Source organism: Marmota monax, unplaced genomic scaffold (assembly GCF_021218885.2).
Source record: "Marmota monax isolate L192 unplaced genomic scaffold, Marmota_monax_Labrador192_F-V1.1 WCK01_AAM20220418_F8-fsc00129, whole genome shotgun sequence".
NCBI classification, from domain to species: domain Eukaryota; kingdom Metazoa; phylum Chordata; class Mammalia; order Rodentia; family Sciuridae; genus Marmota; species Marmota monax.
This window is the reverse complement of record NW_026693811.1, coordinates 569,306-591,031: the sequence shown is the minus strand read 5'-3', so window position 1 is coordinate 591,031 and position 21,726 is coordinate 569,306. Positions and strand designations below refer to the sequence as shown.

Here is a 21,726-nt window from a genome sequence, read left to right as displayed (position 1 = left end):
TATTTGGAGAGACTGTAACCAGCTTCTCCCAGCAAATGAAAATCCAGGGGCAGGAACAAGGAGGATAGGAAACCTTGCTCTGTTTTCCAGTTTCCCTCTAGATATATCACTGCAGGATCTGAGAAGGAGCCAGCAGACAAAACAGGTGTAGAGTTTGTGGTATTCTTGTCCCTGCATGTAGAATCCTCAGCTTCTTGGGGCAGTACCTTAACAGGGCTAAGCAGCACTTAGGATTGTTTCTGTAAATGCCAAAAGCACATTTGATAAAATCTAGCACCTGCTTACTTTCTCAAAAAAGAATAAAGAAACAACTACAAACAATACGAGTTTAGAAAAGTAGCAAGTAAAAACAAACAAACAAAAAAAGGAGTATCAGTAACCTTTCTCTGATTATCTTAATAGATGCAGAAAATGCATTTGACAAAATACAGCTTTCATTCATGTTCTAAAAACTAGGATAGTAGAAACATACCTCAACATTGTAAAAGCTATATATGTTAAACCCAAGGCAACATCATTCTAAATGGGATAAAAATTCCCTCTAAAAACTGGAACAAGACAAGGATGCCCTCTTCCACTACTTCTATTCAACATAGTTTTTGAAACTGTAGCCAGAGCAATTAGGCAAAAGAAAGAATTAAGGGGATATAAATAGGAAAAGAAGAGCTCAAACTGTCCCTATTTATTGCTGATATGATTCTATATTTAGAAGACACAAAAAGTTCCACCAGAAAACTTCTAGAATTTATAAATTCAGCAAAGTAGCAGGATATAAAATTAATGCCCATAAATAAATTGCATTCCTAAATACTGATGAAGAATCAGTTCAAAGAGAAATTAGGAAAACTATTACATTCAAAATAGATTGATTCCCAAGTATTTTATTTTCTTTAAGGCTAACAAAAGAGGTGAAAGGCCTCTATAGCCAAAGCAATCCTTAGCGAGAAAAGTGAAGCAGGAAGGATCAGTACTAGACTACTACAGAACTATAGTAACAAAGACAGCATGATATTGGCACAAAGAGACATGAAGACTGATGGAACAGAATAAAAGACACAGATACAAACTCACATAAATAACAGTTATCTCAAAGGCATCATAAACACACATTGGAGAAAAGATAGCACCAGTTGTTGAAGAAGCTGGGTAAACTGGAATCCATATGTAGCAGAATGAAATCAAACCCCTCTCACCTTGCAGAAAACAAAGTGGATCAAGGACCTAGGCATTAGACCAGAGACTCTGGCCGTACTAGAAGAATATGTAGGCCCAAATCTCCATCAAGTCAGCTTAGAAACCAACTTCCTCAATAAGACTCCTAAGTGTAAGAAGTAAAATCAAGAATCAATAAATGGGATGGTATCAAACTAACAAGCTTCTTCACAGCAAAGGAAACAAGAATATGGAGAGCCTACAGAATGGGAGAAAATCTTTGCCACCTGCATCTCAGAGCATTAATCTCTAGGATATATAAAGAACTCAAAAAATTTAACATCAGGGCTGGGAATATAGCTCAGTTGATAGAATGCTTGCGTTGTATGCACAAGGCCCTGGGTTCAAATCCCAAGCACCACCACAAAAAAAAAAAAAAAAAAAAAAAAAAACAAAACCCAATTAATCAAATGGGCAAAGGAACTAAACAGGCACTTTATGGATGAAGTAACTATCAGTCAACAAATATATGAAAAAAATGTTCAACACTCTAGCAATTAGAGAAATGCAAATTAAAACTACACTGAGACTTCATCTCACTCTAATCAGAATGGCAGTTATCAAATATCATTGAATTATCAATGGCAAATATCAAATGTTGGCGAGGTTATGGGGGAAAAGGTCCACTCATACATTGCTGGTGGGATTGCAAATTGGTGCAACCACTGTGGAAAGCAGTATGGAGGCTCCTCAGTAACTTGGAACGGAACCACCATTTGACCCAGTTATCCTACTTCTTGGTACATACCCAAAGGACTTAAAATCAGCATACTGCAGTAGTGATGCAGCCATTTCAATGTTTATAGCAGCTCAATTCACGATAACTAAGCTATGGAACCAACCAAGGTGCCCTTCAACAGATGATTGGATAAAGAAAACGTGGCATATATACACAGTGGAATATTACCATGCCATAAAGAACAACAAAATTATGGCATTTGCTGGCAAGTGGATGGAACTAGAGACTACATTCCTAAATGAAATAAGCCAATCCCAAAAAACCAAAGGCCAAATGTTCTCTCTGGAATGTGGATGCTAACCCACAAGAAAGAGGGTAGGGAGGAAAGAACAGAAGTTCATTGCATTAGACAAAGGGGAATGAAGGGAAGGGGGATGGAAATAAGAAAGACAGTAGAATGAATTGGATATGACTTTCCTATGCTCATACATGAATACACAACCATTGTAACTCCACATGTTCAACCACAAGAATGGAATACTGATTAGAATAAGTTGTACTCCATGTACATATAATGTCAGAATACACTGTACTGTCATGTATCTCTAAAAAAAACCTTCTAGACATAATATGCAAAAATTATCAGATCTATAAAGAAAACTACAGATCGTCCCTAAAAAATATACTTGGATACAAAGATGATAGGACTCAACAAGATATTTGTTTCATTTTACAAATTTAACATCCTTATAAACATTTTTTCCCAGCAATACTGAGGGTGAGTGTTAGATTTCACTTGAAAGAATAAGAACAGCAAAAACAAAAAACCTAGAAAAGAACAATAAGAAAGGTAGTCTTATTAGGTTATTAGAACATGTTATAAAATCTAAAAGTATTGTATCATTGGCACATAAATAAACCAATGGAAAATAATTCTTAAAAATTCAGATGTTGATGCAAGTGAGTTGGGAAATTTAGTGAGTGATAGTATTTTTAAATCCACAGTATTCTGACAATTGAACAGTTGTGTGGGAAAAGATAAAATTGTATTTCTCCTACTGCACATATAAATTAATTCCAGATAGGTCAGAAATCTAAACATAAACAAAATTTTTCCAGTCCCAGAAGAAAAGTGTAGGTAAGTTCCTTGATGGAATGGGGAAAACTCTCCTGAATAGAATTTTTTTCTCCTAAGGACAATTACAAGAATAATAGGCAAAAATGTTTATAGTTCATAGGAAAAAGAAAACCAGTGCCTCAAACATGCAGAAAAATTCCTACCATTCTTCCATTGCTCCCCTAAAGATTGATAACATTATGAGATAAGACATCACGTTCTGTTGATGCTGTAGCATCAGACATACAGCATGTGGACATTCTCATAAACATTGCTACTAGGAAGGAAATCGACACTGTCTAGTAAAATTACATAAATATGCTCCAACTTCTTGGAATCGCCCCCAAATGCATTATCAAAAATACAAGTGACATGCTCAAGACTGTTCACTGCAGCACTGTTATAAAAAGAAAAAAACAGAAACCATCCAGATGTACAGGAGAGTACGGTGGAATGGGGAGAACATTTTTAAAAGAACATACCATGGTGCAAATGAGTATATGCTAGCTTTTATGCAGAATGTATGCATTTGCATTTGCTTATACAATAACTGATATACATAGTTACCTATGTGAAGGGAGGAATAGGACTGGACAGGAGAGAGAAGATTCCTGAATGTTTAATAGTTTTTACTTCTAAAACATGTAAACAATTTTCAAGCACAGTACTTCAGTTAGACTGGGGACTTAACCTGATGATAGAATCAAAGAAATCTTAAATTTCACACTTAAAAATAGTAATATACTGCCATTATTTCAAAGCAAATAGATGGGAAAGAGTGTCAGCCTCAGAAAAAGAACTACAAATATAAAAATGAAAGTAATGAAGCAAAAAACTCCAATTTTGACACATGTAAAGGCAAATAAGTTTGCAAGAAGACAGAATTAAAAAGTGAATTTTTTTTTTTTTTTTTTGGTGGTGGGAATTTTAAATCTCTTTACTGTCAAGTTCTGAGTAGGGCAAGTTCTGTGTCTCTAGATGTTCCTCTGACTTTTCAGTATGGAAGAAAGTTCAGCTTAGTTATTCTTAAGAATCTTTTCCTTCTCATTTTTAGCCAAATGTTTCTTTACTACTACTCTACTTAGCTCTTTCCATTTCTTTTTTTTTCCACTATGACTGAATTTTTGACAGGATCCTGGTCTCAGTTGCAGTGTTCAAAAGGAACCATATAAAGCACTATGAGTTTATAATGATACTGTTCTAGGTGACTGTGTGTGACAGAGCATAATCCAATCTTAATGCATGTAAAACACTAGAATTTCAGTTGTGGCAGGGATTACGTTGGTATAGCAGTCCAAGCATGACAGGAATATCATTTAAAACCCAATGAGGCCTTGGCAATGAGTTTTTATACTCAGTTCATTTTAGAAACTTTATCTACTTTCCTACGTTTCAAATAATTTGTATACCTTTTTGTTTTTCAAGATGGCTATTCATATGAAAAGGAAGCAATGGAAAATTGGATCAGCAAAAAGAAGCGTACAAGTCCAATGACAAATCTGGTTCTTCCTTCAGTGGTTCTTACACCAAATAGGACTCTGAAAATGGCCATCAATCGATGGCTGGAGACACATCAAAAATAAAACTATTAGCTGACGTTGGTTCATGCCTGAAATCCCAGCGACTCAGGGGACTGAGGCAAGAGGAATCCAAGTTTGAAGCCAGTCACAGCAGTTTAGCGAGATCTTGTTCAAAAAATTTTAAAAGGGTCTGGGAATGTACCTCAGTGGCAGAGCACTCCTAGCACGTGCAAAGCCATGGGTTTGATCCCCAATACTGCAAAAATAAATAAATTGTTATGTTGTATTATTTATATTTTCAGTGATCTCATTTGAATTAAATACTAAGCAAGCATTATTAAAAGCAAAACAGAAGGAAAAATAAATTTAGTTATAAAAATCTTCAATTTTCATTCTTTAAAATTCATGGACTTAATTATACATCTTTTTTGTACTAATGCAAAAAATAAAACTTTACTTTGACTTTAAATTGGAGTGCTTTAAATTTATTCTGGTTAGGTATGGGTCATATCACTTTACAACTAAAGATCAGAATGCTATATAACAGATGGTTATATCCTAGTTAATAGCCATTTGTTTGATAACTTGAGGATTTATAAAAAAATAATTATAAATTACTTATAATTGAGAAAATCACTTCAGACATTTAATAAGCAACTTTGTTGGACTCAATTTGTAGGATACTAAGGATTTTTATTCAAACCCAGATACAAGTTAGATAAAATAAATTACCATGAATAAGTCAATTTGACTTTGCATAGTATACAAAGGGGCTAACTAGCCTCCTTTTAAAATTCAGACTTTTTAGAAGTTCTTGCAGGGTAATTATACAATGGCATTTTTACATAGTACTCTGGGGTATTTAATACACCACCACCACCATCCTGACTGGTGTTCACTCAATGGACTTTCCAGGCCCCAATGTTGGTTCAGGACTATGTGGAACCAGCGCTAGTGCCCTGTGACCCACAGCTTCCTAATGGAATTTCACTTGGGGTAACTGACCCAGTGTCCTCTTTTACTAAGACTAAATCAAAATCATAATTTAATGCATTACTAATTTTACTAACACACTGACTGCTTTACAGGAAAAGACAAGCCTGCCCAAGTACCCAAGGACAAGAATTATGTATTATCCAGTTTTTTATAAAATATATATTTTTAAATGGAAGATGGACACAATACCTTTATTTTTTTATGTGGTGGATTGGATTAAACCCAATGCCTCGGACATGCTAGGCAAGAACTCTACCACTGAGCTACAACTGCAACCCCAGTTTTGTTTTTAAACTTTCTATAGCTTTGAAAAACTGAACATACTTAGGTTTCTAGCAATACTAGTTACCAGACAATAACCTAAAATAATATTAGGCTTAAGATTCCAACTTAGAATTTTATGATGATAAAACAGCTTACCATTCACTCTGATTCACTCCTTTGAAACTGAAATATGTGGTTATAAAGACAAATACAAACATTGAACAAAGATACCACAAATGTGTTAAAGAACAAACTGTCATAACAATGTTCAGTGTATTGCCAAAGTGCCCGAGAGTTAAAATATTAAAGCTCTCCTGTCGCCAACAAAAACAGACAACTAATACAGATTGCTTTTCCTCATGCTTTCTATTTCAGACAAAAAAACTAGCTCTGACCCTTGAATATTTTGGAATTTCTAGAAGCTGCTACCTTTATTCTAAAATTATAAAATGAAATTTAATATGTATTTGGTAGTATTTGTATAGAAAAGTACTACCCCAAAGCAAAGAGTGAAATGCAGAGGTTAAAACAAGGCAGGAGCTGTTGTGCTCTATTTACCCAGTAAGTCACTGAATGCCAACCCAAGTCTAGTAATGGCCTTTATTCCTTATGGAAAAGTACAGTAGTTGTGCAGAAACAAAACTACATAACAAAAGAGTAAGACTTTCACAAATATTAAAGAAAATAATAAACAATAAATAAGCTATAGTAGTTATAGAAGAACTCATGGAAAGCCTATAAAAATGATAAAGCTGTTTATACAAAGCACACTGTACACACACGCAGGAACAAATGTTGAAGAATGACACTAGGAAGTTCCTATTCATACAAAACCCTAAAGATGTTCACAGGAACTTCCTAACTATTCATTTTTAAAACATTCTGCAAATATAGAACTTCCTTTTCCCCAATTCTAGAAAATAAATTTCACATCCCAACATATAAAACAAATATACTTCCACCTCTCTTAACCTAGTATCTTAACATCCTCCAATAGCACACAATTTCATATAAAAATACCTTTGAACCAAGGTTCATTCTTGTACCTTGTCTTTACAAATGCATAATACATCAGTTTGGACTTAAGTAGCACCTCGAAGGTGTTCTTATATAAATGAGATAAAGTGCCGTTACTGATATACTGTTAACATGCCATAATAATACATCATTCAGTGCAATAACCAGCGTGGATGAAATTTACAAAGAACATGCAAATACATGACTGGGGTTTTATTGTTTGCTTCTGGTTTTAGATTAACTACTTAGTTATATTTACAAGTTCAAATAAGGCTGGGCTATTTAATATATACAACATGTGACTATGAAGTAATGATTGTATAACAAAAGCAACAACCAACCATACCTTAAATATCCAACTTAAACACTGTCCTTAAGGGATGATGGAAGGTTTTTTTTAAGGAACATTAGCACTGATAAGAGCAGTTTGGAACCAGTTGAGACCGAATCTATTAGCTACTAAGAATGCTGCTCTTAGTATTTTAGCTCAAATCCAATTTAGGACAACCAATCAAGGTTCCAGAGAGCTTAGACTGTTTCCACATATTAGAACACCTTGAAGCATGAATATTGTTTCAAAAAAGGTGCTATAAAAGTATTTTGATTAAGAACCGTAACGTGGGAATAAGTGTTTAATCCTCTTAAAAGAACTTCTTTTATAAAGGGAACAATACTTGGATGCTTTCATGTTTTGCTTAAAGAACAAAAAAGAAAATATAAGCTATATTTATAGTCACACACATTCAGCTAGAAATCACTCAGGTTTTAATTGTATATACATGTAAAAATAAAATTGGAATTTGACTCAATGGAACTGTAACTTGAAAATTCCATCTTTTCTAGAATATGTCATTAGGATATTATATGATGAGTTAAACCTTTTGTTAAAAAAAAAAAAAAAAGGCCATTGTTAAGTACCATGATTTTACCACATAGCAAAGGCTAGGAGGAAAGTGATAAAAATCAAATAATTTTCCTAAGAAAAGTTGACATCTTCTTTACTGTCTTAAATTTTTAACTTGATGGGTAAAGCTAACTGTAGTTTTCAGTTCTATTTAGCGTTATTATGGTGACTTCTAGTGACTTATTAAAGTTTTATTCTATATTTTTAATATATCAATTGCATCTGATCCACCCTAGATGGGAAAAAAAGAAAAAAACATGGCTAAAAAGTGATTTTTATGATGAAAAACCATTTAATTATTTACCACAAGGAGCCAACACACTTTTCCAAATCCTACAAATGAGTCTCTTTAGGCTCACACATTTGACTCTATGAATGATCGCTTTGGTTTCGCTGTAGTGAGGTGGCTCCTGTGGGCTTCATTACTGACATGAGGTGGTGGCTTGGAGATACTTTCTGGGTAAAGATGAGAAACGCTCTTAGTTACTCTCGTGTCTTGGCGGTGGACTGGAATTTGGCACTTGTTTTCTTCTAGCTCCTTTACCTGGGCCCCATTGTGGACATTGCCACTCAGGGTGGAGGCAGAACAGGTTTTGGCTTGGCTGGTATATCCTCCTTTTTTGAGAGAGGGCTTCTCAGAGTTAGAGCACTGCAGGCCAGCTGCAGCGGGGGATGTGCCCGTCAGTAGCCCCTCTGCCACCTGGCAGTGCCAGGTGCGGTTTGAAGGGTTGCTCTGCTGTTGGAACCTTGCCGTCTTGTCCATGATCCCCATGAATGGAGTACTGCGGGGCCTATGCTCAGTGGCGCTGCTCTGCACCTGGCTCACAACCTTGTCTTTAATTCGAGCATCTGGTCCTTGGACCTTGAAGCCATCTGAAAAACTACTGCTTGAAGTCAAACTACTGGTTGAACTTGACATCTTTATACTGCTAGATGGAGAACCAGAGGAGCCTGAGCTGGTGAGGGAAGCTGGGTGTCGTGCTTCGCCGCAGCCCACTGGTCCGCCCTGGCTTGGAGGGGCTACATCCACAGCCACAGAGGCATGGGACAGGAGCCTCTCGGCAGTTTTCGCCTTGCTTGGCAGAGCATATGCAGCACCACTTTCACTGCGCTGCAGCTGGACATTCTGGCTGGGGCCCAGCTGATCCCCAAAGTGGCTAGAACCAGCTCCAACAGTAAAGGTACCTGCTCCCTCTACATGCTGGTTTCTGCTCCCAGCAGGAGCTGCAGGGATCCTGCCTGGCATGGGGCTTGGAGGAGGATTCTGACAAGAGACCTGCATTTTTGTACTACTGTTTCTGATGCCAGACTGGCCAGAACCCAGGTGTTGGTTTGTTTTCACTATCTGTGCCTGTTTGGTGGGCTGCATAACCAACCCCGGCTGAGCGACAGTCTCCCTTAGGGACTTGCTGACTCCTGCCCTGCTCTGTGGTGATACTGGCCTGCCTTTGGATTGTAACCCTTCTTGAAGGTTTCGGATATACGGGGAAGGGGCAGACGAGGATGGCTGCTGGCACCTGGGAGTCGGGGAAATGGATTCTTCCTGTGGAGAAGTTTCCTCCTCTTCGGCCTCATCGAAGTGAAAGTGGTCCTTTAACCCAGGGGTTAGGGTGTCCTCCTCATTATCTTCATTATCGGAGGCACCGGGTGCAGCTGGAGGGGAGCACTGCTGTTTCTGCTGCTGGTTCCTCTGGAGTTGCTTGCACTCCTCTTCTACACGGGCCAGGAGCCTCTTGATTTCCTGATTGGTGGGACAGAGTTTCACAGCCTCCTGCAAGTCAGCCAGAGCTGCCACGAACTGCCTTTATATGAAGACATAAGATATGGTCATAGGCCATGTATGAACATGGTCTGTTTATAACTGTTCATAAAGTAGCTGTGCTCACAGGAAGAAAAAGGTAGCTTCATGAGGTCTGACCACTTACCATGCAACAGGTCCTGTTTAGCCCACAGTTACTCAGCTAACCCAGATTTGTGTGGCTTATGTAGGTGCAACTCAGTGGACGCCACATTACCTCCACTGGCCCCTCACTATGTCCACCTCTCAGAAGGAATGTACAACACTTCCCTCCCCTCCCTGCCCCTGGTTGGCCGCCTCCCTAAAACACGGACTCACTCCAGTGCTCAGTGTTGCAGTGAGTCTCAAATGGGTTGGAATAGTTACTGAGATTTTGGGAGCCAACAGGAGTTTAGCCATCACCAGTAACACCCACTACCTTGCCTCTTGGAAGATGCTAATTTAGTATTCAAAGGGACAAGAGGCATCTGAGTAACCATAATAAAGCAAAACTTCCTCAAATTCAACTAGTAACTTTAATTCCAAAGGCAGGGGGGAAAGGCTCCTGTAGTCGGACAGGTGACCCCAGACAGTACCTGCTATTTCTCTTCGCTCTTGCTCTAGCATAAAAGGCTTCATAGGACTTGGGTTTCAATTCCAGAGCCTTGGAAGCAAATTCTTCTGCCATGCCAAAGTCCTGGTGTCAATATTTAAATACACAAGTCAGACGCAGCACTGAAACAATTACAGGCAACTCTTTCATAGGAACTGAGCTAAAGGGTGGCAGAGTTTTGGGACATAACTAGAGGGGGATGAAGGACAAGATTAGTTTTCCCATTTGTCTTGTTTGAGAGTAGGTTAGACAATAACAGGCCATTACTATGCTCAGGAATCCAGCAACTGATGGCTCAGGAGGGAGATCAGCAGTAGAGCCAGGGGTGCAGATCAGCACTGGTAGAGGTGTGTCTGCTTCAGTAGGAAGGTGACAATGTGGGAACAAGCAGGTCTGATGGGGGCAAGGGCAGGGGGCGGGGGTGGTGAAGTTAAAAAAAAAAGTACTGAAACATCTACTAGTTACAAATTAACCATGAGTGAACCACAATTAGTTATAAATTAGTCACTGGCAAGCTCCCTATGCAAACCTAAGGAACCTTAGACAGGCAGACTTTATAGACTTTTGTGTTGGGACCTTTTTTCTGAATCTGGGGGTGGGCAACTGGTGGCAGTGTTGGCAGTGTCCCTGCTGGGAAGCGGGGAGAGGAGGGGTTTGCATTTGCTTCTCTCAAGGGAGCAGAGGAAACTAAGCCCAGTGCATTCCCTTGCCATATGGAGAGATGGGTAGTGACTGTGACCTACAGGTGGTCGTCAGAGAGCAGACAGTGCTGCTTCCTACAGGACAGGTTCCTATAAGGAAGGACATCACTCAGAGAGCAGATCCAGACCTGGGATTTGGTCTGTGGCAGGGCTGGCCTTTGCCATGTGAGTTCTACCACCAAAGGTCTGGGTTAGAATAACGGCCTCAGCTTACGTTTGTTTTTCTTCGGCATCGAGACAAATTGAGATAAAGGGAAACTCTTAGTTCATTGAAAGGTCTCATGTCCTCTCCAAATCCTTCTCGAGGAAACTTTCTTAAGGCGTACTGGTACCGCTGGGCTGCCTCCTTCATCTTCCCTTTCTAGGATTCAAAAAAAAAAAAAATCACAGGAATTTTTCCTTTTTAAGAATAAACTCTCACCCCCTAGAGACCTCCATGTAAAACCATCCCAGCCCATGGAAAGGTGAATAGGTGCCAGGGCAGAAGCTAGGACACTAACCAGCCCAAACATGCTCGAGCTCCTTATCCACACTGGCCTCCATGACATGTGGTCACACAACGAGGGGGAAGATGGCTTTACAAGAAGAGGTTTGTAAATGGCCAAGTTGATATCCTTCCATCTTAATGAATTCAACTATCTTCTTAGTTATCAAGTATGATTAAAAGTTATTTCAAGAACGATCTCTCATCTGAAGATATTTTTAAGGCCAAGTGTAATGAAAATCAGAAGAAAAAAATGATGTGGTTTCCAAGGCAAGTGGAGACTTGTGGATAAACCCAGAGCTTGTTGCAGAATAATAATTTCTCTTTAAGGAAGAAGTAAAGCATGGGCTTTAAAAATCAGAGCAGCACCACATCATTTTCAAGGCTAAAGAAATCCATTTGCTCAGTCAGCCCCGTCGCGCAGCAGGCACGCAGCCTGTGGAAAATGGCTTGATGTTTCTGACATAATTGCCTACCAAAATCCATATTAAAACCACTTCAAAGCCACAACAATACACACTCTGAACTCAATTTCAAACTGATTCCAAGCCAGGAGCCCTGCTGGGTCATGCTACATGCCTATTTATTTGTCACTATTAAAAAAATAAAAAGGGAAAAAACGTACAACATAGCAAATACAGCTGCCTGATAGTAAAAAGGATTAAGATGGTAACAATCTATTTTTTTCTCCCTCGTAATCTTTTAATTCTATCTAATTACAGTCCAAAAAGAATAGAAATCTATGTAAATGGCCTCCATGTCTATCTAGACCTAGGGTTGGCAAACTAGAGCATGCTGTCCAAATCTGGCCTGCCACCTGTCTTCACAAACGAACTCTTACTGGGCCACGGCCACATTCCTTCACTTGCATATTATCTATAGCTGTTTTGTACCACTGTGGTTTGCAAAACCTAAAATATGGCTATGTGGTTCTTTACATTTTACCAAAAAAAAAAAAATCTTTATGAAAAACTGGGCATGGTGGCAGCTCAAGAGGCAGAGGCAGGAGCATTACAAGTTTGAGGTCAGCCTGGGCAATTTAGTAAGACCCTGTCTCAAACTAAAATATAAAGGGTTCCATCCCTAGTACTACCATAAGCAAAAAGTAAGTAAATAGATAAAATAATAGGAAAGGCTTGGGAGACTGAATGATTATTTTCTTCTGGAAATGCCTCCCAGGTGTTCTTTTCCATGGGTCACATACTGTGCCCAGAGCTGTGCTCCAAATGTGGGGAGAACATGAAGGCTAAGGAACCTCCTGTCGCTGTGCCAGATGAGATAGAGGTGACTCTCCACAGCTTCAGGCAGGAAGTTACAGCTTCAGCCTCAAGAATTAGTTCTGAAGTGATGTTTCTCAGACACAAAAGAGAAGTGCTTTCTAGTTAAGATTCTGCTGTTGAGAGATTAAACAAATCCTGGGCATAAGGCCAGGTTAGCATCTCTTAGAACTTCCATTACCACTAAGTTACATATGCTGTGTGCAGAAGCACACCTCTGGCCATAAATATCCATCTAAAAGGTTGCTTGGAGGCAGTTACTGCAGCAGAGAAAGGGTGCTACCACTTACTTTGTACATCATGTTTCCTTCCTCCATTAATTTCTGTAAAAGTATAATCAAGATATCAGGTTTGGAAGTGGCCATCGCCCAGGCAGCATTTCCTGCAAAACAAACATGCTTTCAGGAGTTGCACACAAACAGCAGGAGCCCCACTGCAGGAACCACTGTTGTGTCTTGGGCTTCCAGAAGGCAGTATGGAGGAGGAAAGGGAGCGAGCAACCATGAGGTGAGGGGGAGCTCTAACCTATTTTATGCTGAACTAGGCACACAGGTGGAGAATGGTGCCAGCACCAATCTGTCCTGTTGAAAAACTCAATGAGACACTAAGGCATCAGAGCAGTTAAGACCCACCCCTTCCTTTTGAGAGGTGGAGGCAGCTGATCCAGACCTCAGAGTAATCTCCCCACACACCCATCATGCCAGCAGTGGGCAGGCTGGTGCTCTGAGTCCCACGCAGCCTGCTCTGTACAGTCCACTCTGAGGTGTCTTAGTTTGAGCCCTCCGGCCTGTCCCCATCCACTGGCCTACATCACAGCCACTGCCTCCTCTCCAATCTACTCCAAGCACTGGGGCATTGCAGGAAGGCAAAGTCCTAGGCACCTCAAGGGCTGTGGGGAGAATCGAGTTAAAATGGGGACCCTGCTTAGGCGAGTCCCTGGTGCCATTAACCACTTAATATTTGCAAATGGTGCTTTCATCACAGTCCTTGGCCCAGAATTGCTCTTGGCAAAGTTCTTAAACATCAAACCAAGATAGGGATGCTTTAGTTACTCTTTCCTCCTCAGGCTCAGTGGTGTGATGTCAAAGCCAGCATTAGGGACGGGGCTCTCCCTGCTCAGCCCCTCCATATGTAGTTCAAGTAGTGCACCCATCATGCATCCAAGAAATCCCTCCAATTCTCCTTCAGAGAAACCACACTGGGGTTACCACCTCCCTAGCCAGCTGACCATGCTGGTTGCTGTAGAACAGAGGACCTCAGCCTTGGCTGCTCCCCAGCATCACCCTGTAAGCTTCCGTTCCTACTGATGCTCCACCAGCCCCAGAGTTAGAGCCCAGTCTAACTCCTCCCTGATGTGGCTCCATTGTGTCCCAAATACCTGTGACTCCACACTGGCCTCAGCTTTAGCTTCTGTTTTCTACCCACACGCATAAGATTATCATAAGCTGCTTAAACCATGTTTAATGATGAGAGACAGGAAGTGCCCTCTTTCTCATCCTGGGAGCAGGTGAGCTTCATGCTCCCTAAGGGACTCTGAAGTCTGAAGCTGAACAGAGGCACAGTTCACTGACCTAACTTGGCTCCTTTTCTGAGTAGTGTAACCACGACAGAGGTGTTTCGACAACCAATGGCTCTGTCCAAGGGACGCATTCCGCTGTGGTCCACATGCTCAATCACGGCTCCCTTCTCGACAAGATACAGCACCTGCAGTGGGGGAGAGCAGAACCCTGAGAAGCAGCTCCTGGCAGGAACTGGGCCACTCGCCCACCTCCCAGATGTTGATAAACTATTGAATTTTGGGGGCTGACAATCTTAGTTTTTCTCCTATTTCAGATGCCTCTGGCCATTAGGGAATCCCAGGATGGCAATGAAGTTAACATGAACAATCAAAAACAGGAGCTGCAGCTCACAGTTAAAGCCTTCTCTGCTGAAGTGGCTTTGCTACCTGCAACAACGGGGAGGATGGGCAGATGAGACACGCATGTGCATAGTGTGTGACCGCCTGTCTGACCCGACTTGCTGGTCAGAGAAAGGAGACGGTCGCCTCTGCCTGCAGTTAACTAGCAGTGGGACTTCTCCACTGAGATGTAGTTTACATCTACAACTAAAAACAACAACAAAAAAAAACTTATTAAAAATTATATTTAACTAAATATTTGCTTTTGACAGTCAGGAAGTACAGTTTGTAACGTACCACTGAACTCTAACGATGTGCATGTGTGTAGTGTGTTGTGCGCGGGGATGGAAGCCAGGGCCTCATGCATGCCAGGCAAGTGCTCTGCCCCAAGCTGCCTCTCCAGCCCGACCTCAGTGCCTCTGCACAGCACAAGGTTTCCCGCTCCCAGCAGATGCACCGAGTCCTCAGGCCAGAGTCACTGAAGACTCTCTGGCACCTCAGAGGCCTGCAATAACAAAGCTTCTTCCCTGAAAGACATCTCCTGGTTCTCACTTTACTGAGGGTTTTTTTCCCCCTTATGCCCCCACTAGATTTAGGAATTTGGCAAAGAGATAGCGATAGTGCCCAAAACCTTTTACATTTTTAGGCAATTAATACCACATTACTTTAAAAACACCAACCAATAAATGCACAAAATGGAATATTATTTGCTCTCAAATAGGAAATCCTGTCATTTGCAACAACATAGATAAACCTAGAGAATGTGACACTGAATGAAACAGGCCAGGCATATGAAGACAGGTACTACATGATCTCACACGTGTTTCCTGAAGGATCAATGCAGGGATTCTATTTACACAGATCACTATGAGGAAACGAAACTCCATATGCACATGGGTATACATACTCACATGCATGTCTATAGTATCTCAAGGTTGTAAGTAGGTCATTCTAAGCTTTTAAAAATGCTTTACAATATTTACTAAGTCCTGGAATGGACTGTACATCACAGAATAAGGGAAAATTAAAATTTCACCCACCACACACCCAGGCCACACCCAGGCATATGTCAGAAACATCTTTGGTTCTGGGTCCTGTTTCCCACAGTGCCCCTGGTATGGCCTGCAGGTGGAGGGGAGCAAAGTCCGGTGGGTACTCACAGTTTCGGCATCGCCATAGAAGGCGGCCAGGTCCAGGGGAGTACGGCCGTTCTTGTCCGTCTGGTCTATCTCAGCTCCTTCTTCGACCAGATACTGGACCACTGCCCTGTGGCCTTTCAGACAAGCCCAGCTCAACGCGGACAGACCCTCTTTGTCCAGAGAAGAAAGGGTGGCACCTGAAAGGAAAGTCCAGTCACAGAAAGTGGACCTTACATGGCAAAGGCCAGAAGCAAAGGGTCTTCCAGTGCAGAGTGCCCGGTCACACGGTGCGCTGGGCAGAACAGCATGTCACTTGAGCACCGAATTTTAAAGCTGATGGCCGAAGGGTCAGCACTGAAGCTGAGCAGTGATATGCAGCCCGTGCCACCTCTTCTTTCTGCTTGTGTGTGTATGAGAAGACTCCCAGAACAAAGAGAGATCCATTTCCATAACTAAAAGACTGAAAATTGGAGGCAGAAAAGTACTGAGTGGGACTACTGAAACTCTCTGTCCCTGCAAAGGAAATCTACGCAGGGCAACATGCCAGCTACCTTTTGAAAGGAGGAATTCCACGGTGCTTAAGTGCCCTTCACAGGCAGCCACCATGAGGGGTGTCCGGCCCTGCTTGTCACTCAGGTTCACATCACAGCCGCGTTCCAACAGCAGCCTAACGATCTGAAAGAAGCACTCAGAATTAATCTCCTTTCTGCAATAGTATGCCGCATTCTTTCTATGCAGCAGGCACTTCAATCTTTGAAAGTAGATGAATGGCACTTTTCTTGTAAAACTCCATGTTTCTGAATGTTGTGTGGTACATGGAGACCGTACGATCTTTCTACTGCATTCCTTTGAACAGAATCTTTTTCCAAATATATGCTCTTTTAACATTCCCAGTTGATTAGTGTATCTACAAATACCACATGTGCCAGGCAGAAACAGTCATTTGCAGGAAGTGATGCCAATCACAATCAAGTAATGACATGACAGCTACAGTGGGGGAGGTGAGATAACTAAGGATGACTGAGGATAACTAAGGGGGTTAGCAGGGTCATCTGGGCCCCAAGCAGGTGCTGGAGCCAAGCAGAGGCAGCCCTTTGTGCCCAAGGATCCACGCTGGTGGATGCATAGACAGCAGACTGAAAATATTCAGAAAACAACTGCACCTGTCCTGAACATATACGGACTTTTTCTTGTCATAATCCCCTGAACAATACAACATCATAACTTTACATAGCATTTACATTGCACTAGGTATTATAAACAATCTAGAGATGACTGAAAGTTCTTGGGAGGGTGTATGCAATTGCATAGTATATGCAATTTTATATATGAGACTTTAACATCCTCAGAATCTGGTGTCTCCAGGGGTCTTAAAACAGATCCCCAGGTTCTGAAGGAACTCACTGTACCTACAAGAGTAGAGAATGGGGCAAGGGAGGGGCTGGGAAAAAGCTGGCCTGCCACACCGAGCAACACGCTTTCCTAAATGCAGGGTTGGAGGATGGTTTGCCCTTCTCCAAGGGCAACTTTTAACCTCAGAAATAACCCCTTACACCATGTATGGTGGTAAGGCTGGGGAGGAAAAGAAGGATGGCAGATGTCGCAGGATGCCATGATGAGGGAAGTGCTTTATCCACCGTGGGCCCAGATGATCCCCCTGACACTTGATTTATCACCTCGCCTCAGTGATAAAGGTGGCACATTCCCATTGCTTTCAACCTTCCCCTGACAGAGACAGAGCAGGCCCTGCACAGTCACAAAAGATTGCTTCCGTGCATCTGCAGCTCCTGTCATTTGGTTACCTGTTGGACCAACACACTTGAAAGAGTGGTTCTATTGTGCTCCTTAGAAAAGGAACCATTTTCAAGGCTCTCTCTAATTCTAAGGCAGGGGTGGGGAGTGGGAGAAGGGTCTTGCACAGTAGTTGCTCATTTACACCTTCATTTTGTAAACAAGGACCACATACCTGCCCCACACCTGGCACCAGGTTGCACCTTGCCACAAACACAAACAGATGGATCTTATGCCTATTATAGGAAGGATATTCCCCTGGTTAATCTCAGTGTCTTGTGTGGTCAAATGTGTGCTTCTATCCAGCAGCCCTGAGGACACGGGCAGAGGCCAAGGATGGGACATACTGGGGGTAGGGGGACAGGTGGCATGAGTCCCCATAGCGAACCCCATCCCTACTCATTGTTTCTGAAGCATCCAGAGGCTCACTGGGTACCTGCCAATGCCCCTGGCGTGCTGCACAAAACAAAGGGGGGACCCCTCTCCTGTTCGTCCGAGATACGGCAGCTCCACGCTCCAGCAGCAGCTCACAGACCTCCAGCTTCCCTCTTCCTGCGGCCGCAGTCAGCGCTACAAGAAAGCCAAGGGGCGAGGGGAGGCCGTTAGCAGTGTGCACCAGAGGGGGCCCCAGATTCTTTGACACTTGTTCTCCTCCAGGTACTCTCTGCCCTTGAACTTGGGTGGGCTGTGATAGCTGTGATCAGTGGGACACAGCCAGAGTGACGCAGTGCCAGTGCCTGGGGCCCAAGAAGCAGCAGGCAAATTACACTTCCTTAGGACACTCACTCTTGGAACCAGATGTCCTGCTTTGAGGAAGTCCAAGCAGCCCTGTGCTGAGACCCATGGAGAGAAGCAGTGTGGTGTGCAGCGGGTGAGCTCCCAGCGCACGGCCAGCACCAGGCTGCCGGCCATGCACAGGAGCCACCCTGGGAGGGGTCGTTGGCAAAGTCAACTGGCTTAGAGGGTGTGGGCTGCCCTCCCCAGCTCCACCAGGCCCCGCCCCAACTGTAGATTCAGGAGCCACCAAGTTTTGGTTTTGTTTTTTCACAGCAAGAAATAACCAGAATACAGTACATCACAAACACGGTAGTTGGTCCAGCCTGGCCTCTCCTCCTCAAGTCAAATCTTACCCAACAAAACTAATTTCCTTAGGCAGTCACAAGTGTATCACATCACTCCTGCTCTGATGGAGCTTGGCATAACTTTAACAAGTAAAGTCAAAAGAGAAAAATGGGATTGGATCGTGGGGGCTGTGGGTGCAGGTTCTGCCATTGGAAGGACAGGTCTACGCAACAGAAATGGCAGGAAGGGAAAGAACAGAGTCGGGTTCTCAGGACCTCCCAGCAGTGATGGTCACCCCCTCGAGTAAAGGGCAACATCAGGCAGCAGGGACAATCCCAGGCCAGAGCTGTTCATGGTGCAAGAGGACAGGACAGGGCTGAGGGCATAGGAGGGATGCTCCTCAGGAGGAGCAGGCGTGCGGGGGAGGAAGGTGCTAGTCTTAGCCAAGCACGGTACTGGGGCTCCAGTCCTGGTGCAACCTCGAACCTATCACTCCCAGCTTCCATAAGAGAGTGAGTTAGGGGCTGCGGTTGTGGCTCAGCTGTAGAGCGCTCGTCTCGCAGGCGTGAGACCCTGGGTTCGATCCTCAGCACCACATAAAAAATAAGTGAATGAAATCAAGGTATTGTGTCCAACCACAACTATTAAATAAATATTTTTTTTAAGAAAAGAGAGAGTGTCGGGGCTGGGATTGTGGCTCAGCGGTAGAGTGCTCACCTAGCACGTGCAAGGCCCTGGGTTTGATCCTCAGCACCATATAAAATAAAATAAAATGAAGATTATCGTGTCCAACTACAACTAAAAAATAAATATTAAAAAAAAAGAGAGAGAGAGAGTGAGCTAGACCTCTCAGGCTGAAAACAGGAAAACAGGGATAGGCCCTACTCCGAAGGCAAAGCCCTGATTCCTGTGGATTTGTGGAAAGGGCCCAAGATCATCAACTGAGAATGGGGTGTGGAATGGCAGGAATTCTCATTTGGGCCTGGTGGGAGTGAAGGCAGGAGACAGCTCTGGGAAACAAGTCAAAGATCCAAGTGTCCTTGCATAGCACACAGTCCCGGGGCCATGGTGAGGCCCTTCATGGCAGGGCAGGAGGGCAGAGTGGAGGGAAGCTGCTCCATTTTAGGTAACCAGGAAGCAGGGGTGGGGTGTGTGTGTGCTGGGAAGATGCACCCTTCTAGGGTTGCCCCAGTGACCCACCTGCCTTCAGTTACCACCCAGGCAGCCCATTCAAATTAGGAAGGACTGATCAGCTCTCACAATCCAATCATTTCACCTCTGAACACCCCTGCATTCACAAAGGAGCTTTCAAAGGACAGTTCGTATCTAAACTATAGACTAGTAGAGCACACCAAGGCTCCCAGAACATGAGAAGACTCCTCCGCTCTGGAGTCTGAAGGTTAAGGACTTAACACAGGACAAGAGACCTGAAAATGTGGCTAGTCCCATTTGCTGTGTGTGATCTTGACAAGTCCTTGAGGTCTCTGGGGTTCAGCTTTCTTGTTTGTACAGCTATGGGATTGAACCAGATCAGATTTATGAAGAGTCCAAAGGTTCAGCAAATGTTTAATTCTAATTTCACTCTTTAAATGCATCTTAACTATTTAAAAATGTCTCATAAATGCAGTACTCTACACCACATCTGCTGTTGCTAAATTTCAACACCCCGAGGCTGCCCAGAACATTAACACCCGGGACCACTGTAACTTGTTATTGAGTAGTCTCTATAATAATGCATCTCCCGTCATCTGTCTAGTCAAAGAATTTCTTACAACTTTAAGAGAAGCCATTTTTAGCCACAGTTGCCATCTGCACCACTGATCTGGAGGGATGTGGACTTTATCCAAGATGGTGCAACCACAACGGGAAAGAAGGAAGTGGACAGTGCAGCTGATCCGGATCACTGGTGCCACTTCTATTTGTGTCATGTGAACAGGCCCACTGTCCCTATGGAGCAGACATTCAAACTTAGAAAGCTTGAATGAATAGAATGTCAGAATGTCATTTATGTCACCTTTCTATATGGATGTGCTGCAGCAGAGGTGGGGTTTCCCACACATGAAGCCAGTGGCTGAGGCAATCCTGTCCATTCGATGAGCCTAAGCCAGCCAGCCGGCCATGCTGCATAACCCTGTCTCAGTCTGCTCCTGCCATGATGACCCTGTTCAGGATTCATCATAATGTAGGGCTCGGGGAACTTTCAAATTGCAGACGACCAGAATATGCCACCCCCAAATCTGCCTCTTCAGCAGAAGGGTTTTTATACTGATTATTTTGAGAAGCTACAGAGGCAGAAGTTCTGAAAACAAAGTTACAGTTTTGTAAGGGAAGTTTACCTCACCACAGAACTCTCCCCAAGGAAGGGTGCCTCCTCGCATCCCTTGAAGAGCAAGACAACCACATCACTGGAGACCCACACCACCAGAGGAGCTGCCCCGTAGACCTTGCCCTTGCTGCCTGCGCTTGCCTGGTGCATCTCCACACCTGCTCTCTGCACACCCTCACCTGGGCTTGGAGGACAGAGGTAGTTAACCTTAAGTCCAAGCCACCTCCATGAGATGTACTCACCTCTCTCCCATGTACCCGAGCTTTGTGTTATTAAACTCCAAGTGTTTTCCTCCTCTAAATCTGTCTTACATGGTGCTCAACTAGGCACTCTGAAGGGTAGGGAAAAAGTTATTCCTTCCCCTATACTGGATTGATGTGGACATGCACCCTGAGAGTGGCAAGTGGGACGGAAGGTCTGGGTGTTGAGCCACCACCTGGGCCAGCTGTTCCCTGGCAACCTTCCTCCACTTGGGGGACCCTCTGCTCAGGACCCTCTGCTCAGGAGCTCAGGACACCAAGATGGCGGAGGCAGGGTATAAGGATACCGCTAGAGGACAACACAAGGATACCAGTCATGTCCCTGTTTAGGATAAGTCTCATTACCATGACAATTCCCACCCCTGAGGACTTAGCACCATAATTCCCACCATTTTAAAATGACCAATGAGTGTAAAATGGGCAATATTCTAAATTAGGGTGTTTTTAAAAATATTTTTAGTTGTGGATGAACACAATGCTTTATTTTATTTATTTATTTTTATGTGGTGCTGAGGATCGAACCCAGTGCTAGGCAAGTGCTCCACCACTAAGCTACACCCTCAGCACCAATTAGGTTTTTTAAAGTAACAAGTGGGGGGAAAATTGGTGAATATTCTAATGAGGTATAAGGTAACCAATGGGAGCAAACGGGGCAAGGTCTTTAATCAGGTCCATATAGGGAAAAGAACA

The 21,726-nt window shown here is 43.0% G+C and overlaps 2 protein-coding genes across 21 annotated transcripts in view; one reads left to right on the top strand and one right to left on the bottom strand.

The window, feature by feature from the left end:
* Positions 1 to 4,997, top strand: part of Wdsub1 (WD repeat, sterile alpha motif and U-box domain containing 1) — a 44,633-nt gene extending 39,636 nt beyond the window's left edge. For all 3 annotated transcript variants that reach the window (XM_046462321.2, XM_046462322.2, XM_046462319.2), the window contains one exon: positions 4,434 to 4,997. In XM_046462321.2, coding sequence (XP_046318277.1) covers positions 4,434 to 4,591 — 158 coding nt within the window. In that variant the 3' untranslated portion in view covers positions 4,592 to 4,997. The remainder of the gene's footprint in view (positions 1 to 4,433) is intronic.
* A 1,377-nt stretch (positions 4,998 to 6,374) lies between these two features.
* The window catches only part of Tanc1 (tetratricopeptide repeat, ankyrin repeat and coiled-coil containing 1), a 226,806-nt gene continuing 211,454 nt past the window's right edge, over positions 6,375 to 21,726 (bottom strand). For all 18 annotated transcript variants that reach the window (XM_058584924.1, XM_058584925.1, XM_058584927.1 and 15 more), the window contains 8 exons: positions 17,825 to 17,958; positions 16,149 to 16,272; positions 15,619 to 15,794; positions 14,133 to 14,265; positions 12,852 to 12,943; positions 11,015 to 11,161; positions 10,083 to 10,183; positions 6,375 to 9,511 (listed from right to left, as the gene is read on the bottom strand). In XM_058584924.1, coding sequence (XP_058440907.1) covers positions 8,065 to 9,511; positions 10,083 to 10,183; positions 11,015 to 11,161; positions 12,852 to 12,943; positions 14,133 to 14,265; positions 15,619 to 15,794; positions 16,149 to 16,272; positions 17,825 to 17,958 — 2,354 coding nt within the window. In that variant the 3' untranslated portion in view covers positions 6,375 to 8,064. The remainder of the gene's footprint in view (positions 9,512 to 10,082; positions 10,184 to 11,014; positions 11,162 to 12,851; positions 12,944 to 14,132; positions 14,266 to 15,618; positions 15,795 to 16,148; positions 16,273 to 17,824; positions 17,959 to 21,726) is intronic.